This window comes from Coregonus clupeaformis, chromosome 21, assembly GCF_020615455.1.
Source record: "Coregonus clupeaformis isolate EN_2021a chromosome 21, ASM2061545v1, whole genome shotgun sequence".
Lineage (NCBI taxonomy): Eukaryota > Metazoa > Chordata > Actinopteri > Salmoniformes > Salmonidae > Coregonus > Coregonus clupeaformis.
Genome location: NC_059212.1, coordinates 41,858,884 through 41,876,185, shown reverse-complemented (window position 1 = coordinate 41,876,185; position 17,302 = coordinate 41,858,884). Strand labels below are relative to the sequence as shown.

General features: G+C 42.6%; 1 protein-coding gene across 1 annotated transcript; it reads left to right on the top strand.

The window, feature by feature from the left end:
* Window positions 1-8,461: 8,461 nt before the first annotated feature.
* Window positions 8,462-13,256, top strand: LOC121534728 (SH2 domain-containing protein 1A). Its single transcript, XM_041841312.1, has 4 exons — window positions 8,462-8,698; window positions 9,496-9,556; window positions 12,450-12,594; window positions 12,694-13,256. Exons 1-4 carry the CDS (start codon window positions 8,493-8,495, stop codon window positions 12,714-12,716), a joined length of 435 nt encoding a protein of 144 aa, XP_041697246.1. The 5' UTR covers window positions 8,462-8,492; the 3' UTR covers window positions 12,717-13,256.
* Window positions 13,257-17,302: the final 4,046 nt, after the last annotated feature.

The window sequence follows — 17,302 nt, the reverse complement described above, 5'->3', positions numbered from 1 at the left end:
TGACACCTACGCTATTCTGGACGATGGGTCCGAGCGTACCATGCTCCTTCCAGACGCGGCATGGAAGCTTGGGTTACAGGGGATGCCTGAAGAACTATCCCTCAGAACCATTTGGCAGGACATCCTGACCCTCTGTGGTGCATCAGTGACCTTCCACATCTCTCCAGCCTTACAACCCAAGACCAGTCCCCATTGGATCACCCCTATCGAACAAGGTTTGTGGCACACCACCTCCGGCCCCACAACTTCCGAGCTGTTCAGGAATGTTGAGAAGCTCTGGCAGGTTGACACCTTACATTTCCGGAACGAGAAAGAGGTGACCCGGTCGAGGCAGGACCAGGAAGCCTAGGCTCTGATGAAGGTGATTTATGCCAAAATGTAAGCCGATTGTTTACTTGTCCCGTCAATAAATCTACCAGATTTATGCAGCAACAGAGTGCTCCTTTTTCTTTATTCTCCCGGGTTGTCACCAGTTGAAGTATCCTGGGGTAAGGAATGTTTATTTTATTTTCAAGTCCCTCAGTCGAGCACCTGATTTCCCCTTTTTCATTTAGCTGGGCTGAAGCACGTTTGGGTATACCTTCTTTCCAGGACCAGGAAGCTGTCGACCTGCTCGAAGACAAGACTGCACACATGGAGGTAGTTGGACTGCTTTGCTACATCACCCCGCTACTGCGCAAGAGAGACACGTCCTGCTTCCAAGCCCCAAAGGAAGCGGTGATACCAAGTGCAGGGAGACGGCTTGCTAAGGATCCAAAGAGAGCTGCAGCCAGTGCTGAGATATAGAAGCTGGTGCAGGCAGGCTCAGCTAAGAGGAGAATCGTGGTACATCCCCCACCATATGGTGAGTCACAACGGCAAGGATCACATCATATTCAACTGCTCCTACCAGTTCCAGGGTCTCAATCTGGTGCCAGGACCTACCTTTGGTGCATCACTCCAGGGATTACTGTTGCGGTTCTACGAGCATGCTGTCAGGATCAGTGGAGACATCAAGAAGATAGTGTGGCGCGACATTAAGAGAGAAGAGCCCCCCCAATGTCTTCAAGTGGCAGGTGCTTCCCTTTGGCACCACCTGCAGCCCATGCTGCACGACCTTGGCTCTCCAGAGGCATGTCACAGAAAACAGCGAGCCTGGAGAAGATGTTTGGTTCTACGTAGAGAGGTGCTTCTACATTGACAACTGCTTCCAGAGCGTGCCAACCCCAGCAGAAGCCAGTCAGCTAGTGGACAAGTGAGAGCTCCTGGCATCTGGCGGGTTCGAACTACGCCAGTGGGCCAGCAACGTGCCAAGCGTCGTCAATGACCTACCGAAGAAGGCCAGATCAGACAGCCTTGAGCTTTGGCTCACCCAAGAGAAAGAAGATTCTATCCTAGGCCTCAGCTGGCACTGGGGTACAAGCATTGAGCTGTGGACTACCGAGTGCCGACCATGCAAAATATGTACAAGGATCTCGCTAGCCAGTACAACCCCCATAGGTTCATTCTGCCGTACAGAGAGCTACAGATCCTGCCACGCTTCACCCTGTCTAGGTGCTACGTACCTGCAGATGTCGACCAATCGAGTGTCACCAGAGAGGTCCATGTGTTCTGCGACGCGTCAGAGAAGGCCTACGGTTCCGTCACATACTGAGAACAGAAGATTGTCAAGGCAAGACCTATCTGCCTTTCTTCCAGAGTTGCTCCAAAGCGACTAGATTCCATGCCAAGACTAGAGCTCTGTGCAGCCGTCACTGGAGCCCATTTTGCCAAGCTGCTAGAGAAAGAGCTTACCTTGAAGATTGACCAGACCACCCTGTGGACAGATTCCACAGCCATGTTGATGTGGCTGCAGTCGGAATCCTGCTAGCTTAAAAGTTTTCGTAGGCACCAGGGTGGCTGAGATTCAATAACTTACAGACCTCCGTGTATCACAAGAGGCAAGACTCTGCAAGACCTTGCAGAGCCCAACTGATGGAGCCAAGGACCACTGTTCCTCCTTCAAAGTCCAGATGAGTGGCCAGCTAAGCCAAATGGCCATCCTGAGGAGGTGTCACTCTGCAAGGGCTGTTTACTCTCACCACGAGGGCTGTTTACTTGGACCTCCTGACCAACATCGATGCAGACTCCTTTCTGGTGGCCCTTAAAAGATTGATCGCCTCCTCAGGGATGCCTGTTGAGCTGTTATGCGAACAGGGAACGATCTTCCAGGGAGGCGAGAAGGAGCTGCTTGAGGCCTTCGCTGACTTGTCTCCCAAACTGCAAGAGCAGCTTGCAAAACAGAACATTGTCTTCCACTTCACCCCTCTGCAGCACCGCACTTCGGAGGAGTTTGGGATAGAGATATTCGCTCCGTTAAGACTTTCCCCTACACTACAGTGGGTGCCCAGTCAGTGACCGAAGAAGTGCTCAGGACTGTACTCATTGAAATCCCTTGGGCTACCTGTCCTCCAGTATTGCAGACCCGGACCCTGTGACCCCCAACCTCCTGTTGATGGGGCAGCCAGACGGATCCCTGCCGCAAGTGGTGTACCTCGAAACTGAGCTCGTCAGCAGACATCGATGGAGACACTACCAGATCCTGACGGATCACTTCTGGTCCAGCTACATCAGGCACTACTTACCCAGCATGCAAGCCCGCCAGAAGTGGCATGCCATCCCTGCAAACCTCAAAGAAGACATGGTGGTTATGTTGGTGGACCCCAGCTTCCGAGAGACCTCTGGCCCATTGGACGGATCATTAAAGTTCACCCAAGTGCAGATGGTCATGTGAGGTCTGCCGAGGTCAATATCAAGGACAGAACCTATTACCGTCATGTCACCCGGTTGGTCATCCTCCCAGCTATCCCAGACAGAGAAGATGACGAAAGTACGCCTGCCATAGCCCTTCCCAAGAGCCATTAGCCTTACTCGGGAGCAAATTGACTTCGCAAGTTTACAAAAAGGCTATGGAGAAGAAATATTAGTTCATCATAGGAGACCTGTAGCTCCGCCCACCGGTGATGTGGAGCAGAGCATGCTGGGCGATCTCCAGCTCTGAGGAAAAGGAAGTAACTAGAGAAAAGTACACAATCCAAGTGATAAGTTCCAGCCATCTCCTGTGATTACCTTTAGTTAGCATTCTTTGTTTTAACCAGTGTGCGTCCTTCAGAAATGTGAGTACATATTTCTTACTCTTCATGTGTTGTGGACTCACTCGGAAAGATTATGTAGTTTCTCTTTCTTATGCTAATTAGCGTTTTTACCGCAAGCTAGCAACTGCAAGCTTGCTAGTTCTGTTGTTTTTGTCATCTCATTTCAGACATTTAGCATTTGATTGTATAGTATAATGTCCCCCAGTGCCTTGTTTTATATGCACTGTGGTTGTATGGATGTATACTGTATAGATTATGTGGGTATTCTGTTAGCTATGAGCATTGTGGATGCAGCTACAGTGAGGGAAAAAAGTATTTGATCCCCTGCTGATTTTGTACGTTTGCCCACTGACAAAGAAATGATCAGTCTATAATTTTAATGGTAGGTTTATTTGAACAGTGAGAGACAGAATAACAACAAAAAAATCCAGAAAAACACATGTCAAAAATGTTATAAATTGATTTGCATTTTAATGAGGGAAATAAGTATTTGACCCCCTAACAATCAGAAAGATTTCTGGCTCCCAGGTTTCTTTTATACAGGTAACGAGCTGAGATTAGGAGCACACTCTTAAAGGGAGTGCTCCTAATCTCAGTTTGTTACCTGTATAAAAGACACCTGTCCACAGAAGCAATCAATCAATCAGATTCCAAACTCTCCACCATGGCCAAGACCAAAGAGCTCTCCAAGGATGTCAGGGACAAGATTGTAGACCTACACAAGGCTGGAATGGGCTACAAGACCATCGCCAAGCAGCTTGGTGAGAAGGTGACAACAGTTGGTGCGATTATTCGCAAATGGAAGAAACACAAAATAACTGTCAATCTCCCTCGGCCTGGGGCTCCATGCAAGATCTCACCTCGTGGAGTTGCAATGATCATGAGAGGAATCAACCCAGAACTACACGGAAGGATCTTGTCAATGATGACAGCTGGGACCATAGTCACCAAGAAAACAATTGGTAACACACTACGCCGTGAAGGACTGAAATCCTGAAGCGCCCGCAAGGTCCCCCTGCTCAAGAAAGCACATATACATGCCCGTCTGAAGTTTGCCAATGAACATCTGAATGATTCAGAGGAGAACTGGGTGAAAGTGTTGTGGTCAGATGAGACCAAAATGGAGCTCTTTGGCATCAACTCAACTCGCCGTGTTTGGAGGAGGAGGAATGCTGCATATGACCCCAAGAACACCATCCCCACCGTCAAACATGGAGGTGGAAACATTATGCTTTGGGGGTGTTTTTCTGCTAATGGGACAGGACAACTTCACCGCATCAAAGGGACGATGGACGGGGCCATGTATCGTCAAATCTTGGGTGAGAACCTCCTTCCCTCAGCCAGGGCATTGAAAATGGGTCGTGGATGGGTATTCCAGCATGACAATGACCCAAAACACACGGCCAAGGCAACAAAGGAGTGGCTCAAGAAGAAGCACATTAAGGTCCTGGAGTGGCCTAGCCAGTCTCCAGACCTTAATCCCATAGAAAATCTGTGGAGGGAGCTGAAGGTTCGAGTTGCCAAACGTCAGCCTCGAAACCTTAATGACTTGGAGAAGATCTGCAAAGAGGAGTGGGACAAAATCCCTCCTGAGATGTGTGCAAACCTGGTGGCCAACTACAAGAAACGTCTGACCTCTGTGATTGCCAACAAGGGTTTTGCCATCAAGTACTAAGTCATGTTTTGCAGAGGGGTCAAATACTTATTTCCCTCATTAAAATGCAAATCAATTTATAACATTTTTGACATGCGTTTTTCTGGATGTATTTGTTGTTATTCTGTCTCTCACTGTTCAAATAAACCTACCATTAAAATTATAGACTGATCATTTCATTGTCAGTGGGCAAACGTACAAAATCAGCAGGGGATCAAATACTTTTTTCCCTCACTGTATATACACTGAACAAAAATATACATACAACAATTTCAACGATTTTAATGGGTTACAGTTCATATAAGGAAATCAATCAATTGTAATACATTTATTAGGCCCTAGTCTATGGATTTCACAACTGGGAATACAGATATGTATCTGTTGGTCACAGATACCTTTTTTTTAAAGGTAGGAGCGTGGATCAGAAAACCAATCAGTATCTGGTGTGAACACCATTTGCCTCATCCAGCGTGACACCATGTGGCCTGAGGATTGTTTTCCCACTCCTCTTCAATGGCTGTGAGAAGTTGCTGGATATGGGCAGAAACTGGAACACGCTATCGTACATGTCGATCCAGAGCATCCCAAACCTGCTCAATGGGTGACATGTCTGGTGAGTATGCAGGCCATGGAAGAACTGGGACATTTTCAGCTTCCAGGAACTGTGTACAGATCCTAGCAACATTATCATGCTGAAACATGAGGTGATAGTGACGGATGAATGGCACTACAATGGGCCTCAGGATCTCGTCACGGTATCTCTGTTCATTGAAATTGCCATCGATAAAATGCAATTGTGTTCGTTGTCCATAGCTTATGCCTGCCCATACCATAACCCCACCGCCACCATGGGGCACTCTGTTGACAACGTTGACATCAACAAACCGCTCGCCCACACAACGCCATCTGCCCGGTACAGTTGAAACCCGGGATTAATCCGTGAAAAGCACACTTCTCCAGCGTGCCAGTGGCCATGGAAGGTGCGAATTTGCCCACTGAAATCGGTTACGACGCCAAACTGCAGTCAGATCAAGACCCTGGTAAGGACGACGAGCACGCAGATGAGCTTCCCTGAGACGGTTTCTTTGGTGCTGCTTGTAGTGCTGTGTGGTAGCATCTCTTTGATCTTTCATTAGTGAAGTCACAGCCACTTCACCCTCACTGTCACACCACAGAGAGAGAGAGAGAGAGAGCAAAAGAGGTGGAGGGGAAGTGAGAGATGAGTGTGTGTGTGGGGGCGTGAAGTGGATATATATCTGGTGGTAAATGGGGAGGAAAGGGAGGTTCAAGATGACCATAGTAGAATAGCTATATTTTCACACACAAAAGTTGAGAGAGAATTAAGTAAAATAATATCATGAATCTCATATTGCTAAAAGGAAACTCCTCTCCCCTTATAAACAACCAATCACGTGTGATTTGTGTTATGGGCCTAGATGTGTCTACTACCAGACAGCCACTTTCGGCTCTAAAGACCTCGAAATTTGACACATCTCCAACCCCCACCACCCTCAAACAGACGTTTGATCTCTCGCATATCATCTGATGGACTGATTGCAGTGGATCTGTTTCTCATTCCAAAACCACCTATCTGTCGCTCGTCGGTCGGCCGCTGCTCCCTCCCACGCATTGCACACTGAGCAATTGGCTCCGCTGTCTGGCCCACCGCGAAGGGGTGTCTGCGCTGTGGTGTGTGTGTGTGTGTGTGTGTGTGTGATGAAGGGGAAAATAACTCAAGTGGGTTTACTAAAACAGCATAGTTGAAACTAAACAAGAATTTGAAATAGCATATTGAAATTGTTTTCTAGAGAAACGTCAATGTGAATGTCCCTGCACAGAAGAAGTCCACCCTGCACAATGTGAAGGAGGTTATGAACAAGGAAATTGTTTTGTTTAGAGTATATAGTTGGTTATATCCTACTTTGTTGACATCCTCTCTCAAAATGATTCAAACTGCCAGGCGCTTAAAAAGTTCATAAAAAGTTATTTAGGCCTGATGCCTATTTATAGTTTGCATAAAGATCCCAGGTAGCACATAACGTTCTGAGAACCAAATGTTTCTTAGAGCTTGGTGAGCGGTTGGTTGTCCTGTGGTTATTTTGCATACAACTTTCCCACAACGTTCTCGGAATGGTGCAGGATAGTTGCTTGGCTTTGGAACATCCTCAGCACATTTAAGGAACTTGACAAAATAACGTTATTTTCTTGCTATTTCATTACTTTAACAGAACATTTTCTAAGTTAAAACATGGTTACATTTAATTTTAATTTTACATTTTAATTTAATTTTGGGGAATGTTCTAGGAACGTTCTCCAACTGGTTTGACATTGGGAATTTTCTGAAATAGTTCAGAGAAGGTTAAGAAACAACATTCTCCTTTGGGAATTTCAATACTTCACCATTACATTTCCACCAGGTTTTCTCATGGTTCTATTTAAAGTCATGTTCGCAGAACATTAAGAAAATGTTCCATAAAAACCTCAAGAAAACATTAGTAACGTTGAAAGAACGTTCTGAGAATGTTATTGAAAAACATATACATTCCGTTCTCATCGTCAACAAAACTCTCTCTATCCTCTATCTTGTTAAGTGTGTTCAGGTGTGTTGGCTGCGCCCACTAATTGGCCACACCTGATCTTAATGAGTGCCTGTTTCCTTTGAAATGGGGTCATTTGAATAGACTAAAGTGAACAGCTTAGTATTAGTTTAAAACCTGGTGGTGCAGTGGACTAATTCCATGGATAGAGAACAGAAGATCATAGGTTTGAATCTCACTGACGCCGTGCAACCATAATAAATAAATATGTTTGCATGATTAATGCTTAAGCAAATTAATTTATATTTGTGCTTGGAGGTCAGAACAGTTAAACTAAGCTAGCTGTGTTATAAAAAGTCTTACTGAAACATTCAGTGGAAGTTTTAAGGAACTTATTTAAGGACCTCCAAATAACCGATAATTTCCATTCTCAGAAAGTTAATAAAACCTCCAAGAAAAACGTCCAAGTAAAACGTTCTCAGAACCTCACTGCAACCTAAAAATGAATGTTCCCAGAACAGGTGAAATTTTCACTTCCGTTCTCAGAACATTAAAAAAACGTTCAGTTTTACAAGTAAGGAAACTTATGGCTTCGTTGCCAGAACCAATGCGAAACCAACAACTTAGTTCCCACAATTTCAAAGGAACCAAATGTGCTAGCTGGAATGCAGCCTGACTCTTGCTCATAGTTTTAATTTCTATATATTTTATGCAAACCCCAAGTAGCCTATAGTTCAATTATTGATTTGTCAAGCCTATATTTAATTCACAATTGAAACCTAAACCATTTTGCTTGTGTGAGATTTAAAACAATTTCAGAAGGAAACACCACAAATTGTCACATGCTCACATCTAATTAATTATAATTCTGTAGGCCTAATATTCAATTTAGTACTTCTCACGTCATAACTCCATTTAAGACAATGGACAAAATATCTAGAAAGAATCACACACACACACACACACACACATTTCCGTCTGTCAGAGAATGGTGTTGTCTGTCTGAATCACACAGACAAAAGGCCCTTGTTTTGACTTGAAGCTGAGAAAAAAACACTAGGTGTGCCGGTTTTTTGCAGTTGACACGATTTAAAAAAAACAGTGTGAAACACCAAGTCGCTGTCTGTTCCTGCCTCGCGCCCTTTCCCACAGTCTGTCTGTCTGTCTGCACTCTCTCATCAGGGCTCCATGGCTCGCAAGGCTGACAGCCGTGCTCATCTCCAAGGTTGTACGCTCACAGAGCCAGAGAGTGAGAGCGCGCTGGTCCTGTCTATCTACTACGGTAATATCGGTAAGGGGAAAACGGAGAGGTTGCTGGAGAGGCATGGTAGAGAGGGGAGCTTTCTCCTGCGGGACAGCGAGAGTCTGCAAGGAGTTTACTGCCTCTGCGTGAGGTGAGTTGATAAACTCATTCTCTAGCCTATTTTTTTGTGGAGCGAGTTTTTGACAGAATTTTACGGATTTAAACTTCCAGAGGCCTATGTGATTTTTTATACTGTTTTTATGTATGCTTTATGTAAGCTTTCTGTTAATGTATATCATGAAATTGTTGATACTATATATGTTGTAGTCATTTCTTACATGACAAAATAGGCCTTATTGTTGGGAAAATCCACAATTTGGCCACTGAATTGTATTTTAATTGAGATTTAGGCCTACAAATTATATGATTGAGCAAAGACCGTTTTATTTAATGTCATATTAAATATAATATCATATGGATGTAGAAATGGAGTAGGCATAGGCTTTTATACAGAGCTTTTAGACAGCTCAAGCAAGCAAACACATTATTTTATTAAATCAGAAAGTTAACATTTTCTGTATCTACATTTTAAGCTGTCACTCGGGCTACAAAGGTTTACTATTATTTAAGTTCAACTAGATTGATTGTTAGGACCATTATCAATTGCTGTAGCATGAAAAAATAACAATAATTGAACAGTAATTGAAATGGTCTATTAATTTGCTGAAAATTACTCATAGGAGTTTAGAGACAAAACAAGATGTCTTGTACTGAGATTAGTAGAAATACCTAATTAGAAATAAGAGCACATTCAGAATGAGTGAATAGTTTTTTCAACGTGTGTGTTTCAATGTCGCCAGTTTGTTTTACCTTTGGTTTATATTGACATAAGGTTGTGAAAATGGATATCCTGAATTTGACTGTAAATCCTTTCTCTCTCTGGTTCAGAAGGACACCGTACGTCCACACTTACAGAATCCACCACTCCTCTGAAGGATGGACACTTCAAGTGAGTTACTCGGTATTATCGTGAGAACACAAGGGAACATGATTTCCAAAGTATTCATTACACATGGAAAATAAACTTGAAACTTGAACTTTTTGAACTATTAATGCTCACTGCACACAGACACGCACAGACACACACATGTACACACGAGTGACTAATACCTCCCATGTTATGCCTGCCCATGCAAGGCCTTGTAGTCAGTGTATACAGTTGAAGTCGGAAGTTTACATACACCTTAGCCAAATACATTTAAACTCAGTTTTTCACAATTCCTGACATTTAATCCTAGTAAACATTCCCTGTCTTAGGTCAGTTAGGCTCACCACTTTATTTTAAGAATGTGAAATGTCAGAATAATAGTAGAGAGAATTATTTATTTCAGCTTTTATTTCTTTCATCACATTCCCAGTGGGTCAGAAGTTTACATACACTCAATTAGTATTTGGTAGCATTGCCTTTAAATTGTTTAACTTCGGTCAAACGTTTCAGGTAGCCTTCCACAAACTTCCCACAATAAGTTGGGTGAATCTTGGGTCATTCCTCCTGACAGAGCTGGTGTAACTGAGTCAGGTTTGTAGGCCTCCTTGCTCGCACACGCTTTTTCAGTTCTGCCCACAAATTTTCAATAGGATTGATGTCAGGGCTTTGTGATGGCCACTCCAATACCTTGACTTTGTTGTCCTTAAGCCATTTTGCCACAACTTTGGAAGTATGCTTGGGGTCATTGTCCATTTGGAAGACCCATTTGCGACCAAGCTTTAACTTCCTGACTGATGTCTTGAGATGTTGCTTCAATATATCCACATAACTTTCCTTCCTCATGATGCTATCTATTTTGTGAAGTGCACCAGTCCCTCCTGCAGCAAAGCACCCCCACAGCATGATGCTGCCACCCCCGTGCTTCACGGTTGGGATGGTGTTCTTCGGCTTGCAAGCATCCCCCTTTTTCCTCCAAACATAACGATGGTCATTATGGCCAAACAGTTCTATTTTTGTTTAATCAGACCAGAGGACATTTCTCCAAAAAGTACGATCTTTGTCCCCATGTGCAGTTGCAAACCGTAGTCTGGCTTTTTTATGGCGGTTTTGGAGCAGTGGCTTCTTCCTTTATGTTGATATAGGACTCATTTTACTGTGGATATAGATACTTTTGTACCTGTTTCCTCCAGCATCTTCACAAGGTCCTTTGCTGTTGTTCTGGAATTGATTTGCACTTTTTGCACCAAAGTACGTTCATCTCTAGGAGACAGAACGCGTCTCCTTCCTGAGCGGTATGACGGCTGTGTGGTCCCATGGTGTTTATACTTGCATACTATTGTTTGTTTGTACAGATGAACGTGGTACCTTCAGGCATTTGGAAATTGCTCCCAAGGATGAACCAGACTTGTGGAGGTCTACAATTCTTTTTCTGAGGTCTTGGCTGATTTCTTTTGATTTTCCCATGATGTCAAGCAAAGAGGCACTGGGTTTGAAGGTAGGCCTTGAAATACATCCACAGGTACACCTCCAATTGACTCAAATGATGTCAATTAGCCTATCAGAAGCTTCTAAAGCCATGACATCATTTTATGGAATTTTCCAAGCTATTTAAAGGCACAGTCAACTTAGTGTATGTAAACTTCTTACCCACCGGAATTGTGATACAGTGAATTATGAGTAAAATAATCTGTCTGTAAACAATTGTTGAAAAATTACTTGTGTCATCCACAAAGTAGATGTCCTAACCGACTTGCCAAAACTATAGTTTGTTAACAAGAAATTTGTGGAGTGGTTAAAAAACAAGTTTTAATGACTCCAACCTAAGTGTATGTAAACTTCCGACTTCAACTGTATATACAGTACTACCCCTTGATTTATTCCACATTTTGTTGTGCTACAGCCTGAATTCCAAATGGATTCAAAATATTTTTTCCTCACCAATCTACACACAATACCCCATAATGACAAAGCGAAAACATGTTTTTAGAATTTTCTGCGAATTTATTGAAAATGAAATACAGAAATATCTCATTTACATACGTATTCACACCCCTGAGGCAATACATGGTAGAATCACCTTTGGCAGAATTTGCCCGAAACATAACGCTTTGTATTCAGGACATGAAGTTCATTTCTTTGCCACATTTTTTGCAGTTTTACTTTAGTGCCTTATTGCAAACAGGATGCATGTTTTGGAATATTTGTATTCTTCCAGGCTTCCTTCTTTTCACTCTGTCATTTAGGTTAGTATTGTGGAGTAACTAGAATGTTGTGGATCCATCCTCAGTTTTCTTCTATCACAGCCATTAAAATCGGTAACGGTTTCCTTCCTCTCTGGCAACTGATTTAGGAAGGACTCCTGTATCTTTGTAGTGACTGGGTGTATTGATACGCCATCAAAGTGTAATTAATAACTTCACCATCCTCAAAGGGATATTCAATGTCTGCATCTACCAATAGGTGCCCTTCTTTACAAGGCATTGGAAAACCTCCCTTTTCTTTTTGGTTGTATCTGTGTTTGAAATTCACTTCTCGACTGAGGGACCTTACAGATAATTGTATGTGTGGGGTACAGAGATGAGGTAATCATGTTAAACACTATTATTGGACACAGATTGAGTCCATGCAACTTATTATGTGACTGGTTAAGTACATTTTTAGTCCTTAACTTATTTAGGCTTGCCATAACAAAGAGGTTGAATACTTATTGATACAAAATCTAAATTTAAACCATTTTAAATTCAGGCCGTAACACAACAAAATGTGGAAAAAGTCAAGGGGTGTGAATACTTTCTGAAGGCACTGTATGTGAGAATAACTGCACTTTATTAACAATCAACAAGTAGACAATGAAGTAGCAGCTTACAATACAACACAATTGTGTGTGTGTGTGTGTGTGTGTGTGTGTGTGTAGTTATCCCCTGGGGAGATGCTGCAGTGTTTTGGGACTCTGGAGAAGCTGATAGAGAGCTGCAGAGCGGGGGTCGCTGCTGACAGCTTACCTCCGCTCACACACCCCCTGGACAAAACACAGCTGAGAGACGAGTGGCTGTGGAGCGGTAGGACATACACACACACACACACAGACACACACACACAAACATATCACTCACACAATGCTTGTAATATAGTTGTAACGCTTTAATCTTTTTCAACAGAGACGGCCTATATGGAAATTTGAAGCCAACCAACACATAATTAAAGTGGGATTACGTGTACGTGTGTGTGTTTGTGTGTGTGTGTGTGTTTGTTTGTGCGCGCATGTGCATTTAATTGAGCCTTTTGTAAACAACAAAAGCATTGTCTCCTAAAGTGCACCTGTTTATGTCTGTGGTTCCACAACTAGGCGTGTGGTTTCACATGGAGGGATGCTTTGAAGTGTGTGTGTGTGTGTGTGAGTTTGTATGCGTACATGTGGACCAGTTGTGCCATAAGTGCACACAAGGACATTAAAACTGCCATCTACCATGGTCTTTCTCTCTGTGTATAATGTACATTATATGACTCATATGTTAAACAGATATGTTACTGTTGAAGATGTTATGAATGAAAAGGCTGTCATTGCAAATAAGAATGTGCTCTTCATTGACTTAGGGAACACTGTCGAAAAAGTGTACAAATCCAAAACAGAGGTTTAAATCCAAATATAGGCAGGATTTATTGGGAGATCATTTCTTTATTGACTTGCCTGGTTAAATAAAGGTTAAATAAATAAAAATAATAATAAAATGTCAATTTGAGTTTTTTGGGTATTAAAGGCATATTCATTTCTTAATCCATTCCTTGTTTGTATATGACTATACAAAATAATGTACATATCACTGTATACAAGGATACACACGTACTCGCATACAGATAAGGCGGCAGGTAGCCTAGTGGTTAAGAGTGTTGGGCCGGGGCCACCCGAGTGGCGCAGCGGTCTAAGGCAGTGTATCGCACTGATCCCAGGATGTGTCACAACCGGCCGTGACCGGGAGTCCCATAGGCCGGCGCACAATTGGCCCAGCGTCGTCCGGGTTAGGGGAGGGTTTGGCTGGGGGGGCTTTACTTGGCTCATCGCGCTCTAGCGACTCCTTGTGGCGGGCCGGGCACTTCTGTCATCAGTTGAACAGTGTTTCCTCCGACACATTGGTGCAGCTGGCTTCCGGGTTAAGCGGGCGGGTGTTAAGAAGTAAGGTTTGGCGGGTCATGTTTCGGAGGAAGCATGACTCGACCTTTGCCTCTCCCAAGCCCGTTGGGGGGTTGCAGTGATGAGACAAGATCGTAAATGGATTGCAATTCAATATCACGAAATTGGGGAGAACAAGAGGGTAAAAAATAAATAAAGTGTTGGGCCAATAACCAAAAGGTGGCTGGTTCGAATCCCCAAGCCGACTAGGTGAACAATCTGTTGATATGCCCTTGAGCAAGGCACTTAACCCTAATTGCTCCAGTAAGTTACTCTGGATAAGAGCGTCAGCTAAAATGTAAATACAGCAGTATAATTTGCTGTTGTTATTTTGTCCACTAGGTAGAGTCACTGTCATTTTGGTATTTGACCCCCAGACTAGTTTGAATTTGCCCCTAGACACTGATCAGATCTGAGTTGGGTCTTTGCATTGTTGATAAATGGTAAAGGTAATGGATTGGGGGAGGGTAAACTAATCTTAGATCTGTTCCTATGGGCGACTTCTACCAGTAACATAACTGACCCCTGTTTTCACAGTCATAACCCCTGACCTTTACATTCATGTAATTGCCAAAGCAGGTCACAAACCAACAACCCTTATAGGTCCACATTTCAACTGTTAAGGGGGTCTTCAAAATATTTAATCTTTCCCCTCACCTGTCACTTTTTTGTGTCCACATCATTTGCCGTATGGTTATTATGACAGCCATTGGGGGACTAGACAGCTAAGCAGCAGCAGAGCCTCTTGTGGAGGAGGCTACTCTGTTGTAGAATTGAGTGTTGTATTCGAGACCACCTAAAGCGAGACCGATTCAAGACCAAGAACGGAGCAAATCGAATCCGAATCAAGACCAAGACCGGAGTGGGTCCGAGACCGAGTCAAGACCGAGACCAGAAAAATGCGAGTCCAATTGAAGACCATGATTGTAATTTTGTCAAATCACTGTCACAAAGAATGTCCAGTATTTCTGTGTTCATATTTCAGAACAACATATGGATTCTTTAGAAAAAATGCATGCTAAGGGAAAATAGAGCCACTCTACAAATGATTACTAACCCAAACACAGTGGGGAACAATGGGCCTTCTACGGACTAAGGATTTATAAAATAATTATTATAATAATAATGAGCATTATATTATTATTTTCAATGATGTTCTGATTTAATCTCTTCAGTTTTTTTTGGAAAGGAAAGGGTTAACACTGAAGCGAAAAAAAGATCCAATCGGGATTTTTCTTTGCTGGTCTCTGGTGAGATAAATCTAGCTAGCTAAGTCAGGCATTGGCTAGGCCATCAGAAGCTAGATAAAGGCATCTGCCATTCAACTGTATTAGGGCAACATTTTGGAGTGACAGTGGAATCAACTAATCATATTTTGACTTAATGGGTGGGACCATTTTTACAAAAATTTATGGAAACTTCTGCCTTCTTGAAGGCCAACAGGTCACTGCGCAATAGTGAGCAGTAGTTTTCCCATGGTCTAGTTAGCTAGCTTTTGATGTCGGCTAGTTAGCGGCAGCTGCAGCAGGTGTAATCAAAGAGGATGTTGTTGCTAATTTGTTAGCTTCTCCCTTTTCAAGAATAACTTGCAACAAGAAGTTAAGTTTCAAATGATCATCATCTGTGTTTTATGTTGCAGCACACTTGCTATTGTTAGCCATCTCTTTGAAAATAACTTATGTGTGTGAAACATTGTTGCATTTAAAGTAGAACTGACAGCATTTTAGCAACATGAAACCTGTTCATATACACCCCCAGGAAGAATATGACAACACAAGATATATAATCTGACAAGCAACCACTTAGATATGGTCATTTTCACATTTTCATAAATTCCTTGAATGTTTGGGAATTACATATACTAAGGCATTTGTGAAAATTCTATAGAAATATAGAGTGGGAAAGCGGCTGTGCATTTGGACAATTAATAGACACTGCAGTAAATAAAACCGCATAAAAACCTCTGTCTTATCCAGGACTGGAGTCTACACAGACCGGTGCGCTATAGCCAATCAGAGCTACAGTAGGCCTTTATACAAACAAGCCATTGCCACACAGGCCTGCTGTCATTCACTTAGAACCTTACTGTGTGTTTACAGGCAGTTGCAACAGCACGACTTTAGATCATTAGAACGCAAAAGCCACAAAATACACCTGAATGGATTTCTGTAAATATGTAAACACCATGGGAGTCCTCTTACATTTGGGAACTTTACAGTCCTATTGATCAAACAACCATGAAAGCGTAGGCTCTCTCTCCATCAGTTATGCACATCACCAACAACAAGATCAACAACTAATGCTAGTCAGAGCAAGATGAGCTAAAATATAACAAAGGAACATTAGATAAACCCTCTGAAGCTTTTTCAGCTATTTGGCCATCAAAATTGCACTGATAAATGATAGGGAATTGTAGCCTCCTCGTCCTTTCTGCAGCGTGCCTGCCAATCCATGTCCCAACCAAGCACCCAAGCTAACTGGCTAAAGTTGTCTAGCTTGCTAACTAGACGAGAGTGCTCTGAAATCGGAGTAGATAGCCAGAGTGAATTTGCAAACGCAGGAGATATGCTAACTGGATAATAGTCATTCAAGTTCTTGCTAGCTAACCAAATGACACCTGCATCTCTAGCTCTGTATAGCCACTGAAAAACAATATGAGGGGGAAAAGTCAGTCACTCACCCACTACTCCAATGGCATGACATGACATCCTCCTAGCAGCTAGCTAGCTAGCTATCTAGCTAACATTAGGCTCTGTGTTTTTAGCTTGCTACATAAATATATGCGCTAGCCTATTAGCCACGTTATGACTGACTTGTGATAATTTCCCTTCTAGTTTGATTGTATTGACCTTCCCAGCATTAGTTACATTCATCCGTTTTTGTCCAGAATATTGAGTCATTGAAACTGAAACAGTGCATCCCGAATGGAGGCAGCAAACAATGTACCAGGCCAGCTGTAATTTACAACCTGATAGCAATATATTTTGGACTACCAAGAAATGTAATGGTGAATTATATTAATCATGCATTGAACTGCATCCATCTATTCTGCCAACAATGCCTTCTTGTACGTCGTTGAGTCAAATATAACCTATTTTTAAAACCTCTTATAAAGTTGGTTCTGTAGCATAAACTGGGAATTTGATATTCTTTGTCTGTTTGTTTCATATCTGCAAAGTAGTTAAAATGCTGTCAGTTCCACTTTAAACTTAAGGTCACAGGTTACTTTGTGTGCTAAACATGAAATGCTATTTGCAATGGGAAGTAATAGTTGTACATTTCGATTGGGAAAGTCTTAATGGTTGTGTTTTTGTATTCTTATGATTGGGACCTACTGGCTTATTATGTCTGAGTTTATGGACTGTTTATCCTTTATCATCATGCTGTGTGTGACTGCTGTCTTTCCATCGGCCCTATGCAGTGGTGTAGTGGTGCCTGGAGAAGTGGGTATACTTTTTTAATTTAGCAAAAAAGTTCCTAAACGGCCAGCCCAGTGAAGGAAAGGCACCCTGTGTGAAAAATCCTATGTTTTCCTATGGCTTTTTTATTAATTTTCCTATAGATTTTTCTGATTTTCACTCTCAAAATCACACTTTGTT